Below are 4,330 nucleotides of genomic sequence, written 5' to 3'. Positions count from 1 at the left end.
GCGTACGAACTCCAAACCCATGCTGACGGGAAGCCATCCTCTGAACACCACAGTGGAGCTTGGTGGCACAGCCTTATTCCAGTGTAAAGTCCACAGCGATGTGAAGCCCGTGATCCAGTGGTTGAAGCGGCTCGAGCCGGGCACGGAGCGGCGCTACAACACCACGCTGGAGGTTGGAGGTCAGCACTTCATGGTGTTGCGCACCAAAGATGCGTGGCCTCGGCCTGACGGCTCATACCTCAACAAACTGGCCATCGTCAAAGCCCGAGACGAGGACGCTGGCATGTACATTTGCCTCGGAGCAAACTCGATGGGCTACAGTTTCCGCAGTGCCTACCTCACTGTTCTCTCAGGTATGTGTACATGACTTTATCAGAGATGGTTTATAGTGTTGGTAGCCAGGGACGGGAAGGACGACATGGGAGGTAAGCTTCAGAGAGAGCGATGGTTTTCATTTATTTTTATTTTTGAATGCGTTTCATTGCTTTGCTCAGAAAAAACACGGGAACATAATGTAGTGGAATTTGTCTCACACCACAAAGAAAACACCTACACCACTGTCTTTGGTGGACCATGTCTGCAGTTTATTAAAGTTTATGGGAAGTGGTAGCTCGTTCGACGTCTGATCAGAAGGTCGTGAGGTCAAATCCCAGCACTGCCAGGCTGCCCCTTGAGCCCTTGAGCAAGGCCCGTAACCCTCAATTGCCCAGTTGTATAAAAAATGAGGTAATTGTAAGTCGCTCTGATGCCGTCAATGTAAAATTAAAGACAGGTCAGGAATTACACATACACTCACCCTCAGTTTTTCAATCTGCAATGACGGATCTCCTTGATCTGGTTCATGGTGTAGTGGAATTCGTCTTATAGGTGGACCACTTGGACAAACGCATGCATTCCAGAAAGACATTATTCAAGAAGACAATCTCAATATAATGAAATGTTCAATATAAAATAATATAAAATATAATTTACTCAAAATACAAAAAAATTACATTCTGATTCGGATTGTTTATATCATGTGATCGTACAGCGGTAACATCTTGTTTGCTGTACGTTACGTGCCTGTAGTTTATTAAAGACATGACAATTACACATACACACACAATCAGAGTGTGAGAGAAGAGAAAAATGACGTGACTCGACATTTCAGATACGTATACGGATACAAATACATTCATTTGGCACAAAAACAAAAGATACCCATACAAAAGTCAACTGCAGGATGTTTTCGAACGTTATCCACCATTTTATGCTATATCTTGAAACCTATTAACAAAGAAACCCGCATATAAAATGGCGTGCGGGCGGGAATATATACCAAACTCATTAAGAGCTCATTAACACATTACTTGGAATATAACTAAAGCTACTGACGATCAAATACTTTCAGTGACTCGATCCACTCTTACATCACTTCAAGTATTAACAAGAAAACTAGCCCAATCTCTTATATTTTAACATGGAGCTCAATTACAACACACCTGTCTCATTCAAGTCCATAGGTGTTCTGAACTAGAGCAAGCTTTTTTGCTTATTTTTTCATATATACAAAATATATATCAAATAAAATATCATTTTAGAACAACTGCATCTGCATAGTCTTCCCATTCTCTTATAAAGATAATTGATACAGAACGACAGAAATACACGCGAAATCATTTTCACTTAAATCCACTTAACGTTTGTCGGAATGGTCACGAAACTCAGTACACTACAATAAAGCAAACCCAGTCATTCTATTTCGTAGTCAAGATCCCTGTCAGCTCTCCCAGTGTCAGCACAGGTAAAAGCTACTCTTAACCACCCACAAGTGGAACCACTCACTCATCACTTGCTCGTTCTCTGCAACTCCTCCTCCACTTTACCATGCCCTCACTGCCACATGGGTGCTGGATGAAAATTTGTCATCATTTGTGTAAACAAAACACGTATATTTTATGTATGCAGATCCCCAGGTGGAGAAGCCGATTCCCCCAGCCCACCTGAGTTCTGGTCTCCCATGGCCTCTGATCATCGGCATCCCAGCGGCAGCTCTGCTCATGGTTGGCACGATCGTGTTGTGGTTGTGCCATAGCCGCCTCCGTCACAGCCCCTTACCCCCACGCTCTGCACCCTACCGAGAGCGCCATGGCCCCGATAAAGATCTCAGCATCCCCAGCAGTGGCAGCCCTGACTTCCCCACCCACAGACTTATGGGAATAGGATCCCCGGGCTTTGGTGGGCCTGCAAAAACTTTCTCCAAGGTCTACACGGACATGCACACCCACACCCATACGCACACACACTCGCATGCTCATGTGGAGGGGAAAGTGCACCAGCATTTCCACTACCAGCGCTAACAGGCTAAGCTGTGCCTCAAACGTTAAGCTACAAAAAGCTAATGCTGCTATCCTGCTTTTACATGGACAGTGGGTCTTCTGTTTAGGTCAAGAAGCTGGATCTGAACTGCGTTACCCTTGAGCACTGATGGGAATGTTAATGGAAATAAAAAAACCAGCCAACCATGGAACAGTGTTCATGCCATAGATGTTCTGGTGGACCGCGTTCACCTTGAAAACTCCTCAGGGCAGGAAGAATCGTGTGTGTGTGTGTGTGTGTGTTTTAATGGACCCAAATCAGATTGTTTTTTTTTTATTATTAAAAGGGACAGAGCTATAATTCATTGCACACCTGAAACTGAACAAGGTCCTGAAGACAACATGCAAAACCAACACACTGACTGTACTGACTGTAGACCACCTCCGCCATCTGCTAGAACCCTCCTCTACCCTGCTCACCAATGGAAAGGGACCACAAGCTCATTGCTGACCAGACATTATTTGGGCGGTGGTTTATTCTCAGCAGTGACACTCACATGGTAGTCTGGGTGGTTATGTTATGGGTATATCAGATATCGCAGTATTTCTATAATTAAAAAAAAAAAAACTCACAACTGGAGGTGAGAACCAGTCCACCAACCAAAACTCTGCAGCCAACATCAGCATGCGGTCATTAACTGATGAAGCACTGATAAAGGGTACCCCCTAAAACGTTTAGCGTTCTCCAGTGGTTCCTCTGGTGGAACCAGGGTTCATGTCGAACCCTACAACAGTGTGTTTCCCCATAAGGAAGATTTTTAAGGAATGTTTTTTTTAAGCCTAGAATCCTATAAGAACTCAGTCTTTGTACTTGGTACACTCAGAAAAAAATGGTTCTTGAAGGGTTGTTTAGGGGTTCTTAACCTACAGAAACGGTTGTACTTGAAACCCTTTCTGATAGGGAGACACGGTGTTGTAGAACTCTACATAGAACTCCAAAAAGTTCTCCTAGAGGGACAAACAAAGAACCCTTACAGATACAACACACTTCCGGTAGAAAAATATGAGTTCAAGTCTCAAACAGTAAACCTACAAGGTGACCAAAGGTAGAACCTGACACACACACACACACACACACACACACAGTGTCACAGCTATACTGAGAATGAACCCATGATCAGAGATACTGGATCAGTGGTGGCTTCATGGTGGTTCCTTTCCCCTGATAGACGGTGTAGAGGGGAGCAAACCAATGCATAGCAAACAGATGGACTACATTCAGTATACAATAAGAATACACAGCACGGTACTGGAATATGTTAGTGTCTATGAAAAGCTGATGAGGATGAGCAGTTCTGTTTACAGTGTGTACTTTTATTCGAATGGGAGCATATCAGAAACCCAAACTGTGGATTTTTTTTTAAAAAAATTTTATTTGCGATTTCCTGATGTTTTGCTTTTTAAATGTGATTTCTTTTGTGATATCTGAATAGCTGTGTAAAGAAACACAAAACAAAACGGGAGATTTATTTTTTAAAGTGGCTTCTTCTTGTGTTTGTTTTTCTGTTCTGATCTATTTTTTTTTTCCAGTATGTATTCGTCTGATTATATGCAGTATGCAGTATTAATATTTTTTATCTTGTCTAGAATATGCAAAAAAAAATCAGAGAATAACCTTAAAGCCATACGATGCATTTACTTGCAATATTTGCAAAATTTCTTTTGTATCTAAGACAGTTTTTTTTTTGTTTTTTTTAAATAAATAAAATCACTCTGTTTGACAGTCTCGTGGTGAGATAATCGTGTATATGTATTACGATTCAGAGATAAATGAAATCTCCGGCCTTCTTTTCTCTATAAAATTCCCTTTAAAGAACGTAAATATTGCAAATTCTGCTGCATGGATGCTGCGACTTCACTGTGGTGCTGATGTAAGCATATTTTCATCGTATTTTTGTAATAAACAGATGATGTTGGTTTGTGTATTGCGTTCATTTGCTTTTTGTTGTTTTAAAACGAAAAAAAAAAATTCA

At 41.8% G+C, this 4,330-nt stretch overlaps 1 protein-coding gene across 1 annotated transcript in view; it reads left to right on the top strand.

Moving 5' to 3' along the window:
* The window catches only part of fgfrl1b (fibroblast growth factor receptor like 1b), a 42,001-nt gene extending 39,038 nt beyond the window's left edge, over positions 1 to 2,963 (top strand). Inside the window, exons 6-7 of the mRNA XM_053631899.1 lie at positions 1 to 353; positions 1,948 to 2,963. The exon at positions 1 to 353 is cut by the window's left edge and continues 1 nt beyond it. Of these exons, the coding sequence (XP_053487874.1) occupies positions 1 to 353; positions 1,948 to 2,339 (745 nt within the window). The 3' untranslated portion in view covers positions 2,340 to 2,963. The remainder of the gene's footprint in view (positions 354 to 1,947) is intronic.
* The last annotated feature ends 1,367 nt before the right edge of the window (positions 2,964 to 4,330 follow it).

This window comes from Ictalurus furcatus, chromosome 8 (genome assembly GCF_023375685.1).
Source record: "Ictalurus furcatus strain D&B chromosome 8, Billie_1.0, whole genome shotgun sequence".
Lineage (NCBI taxonomy): Eukaryota > Metazoa > Chordata > Actinopteri > Siluriformes > Ictaluridae > Ictalurus > Ictalurus furcatus.
The sequence above is the reverse complement of the archived record's forward strand: the minus strand, read 5'-3'. Positions and strand labels throughout refer to the sequence as shown.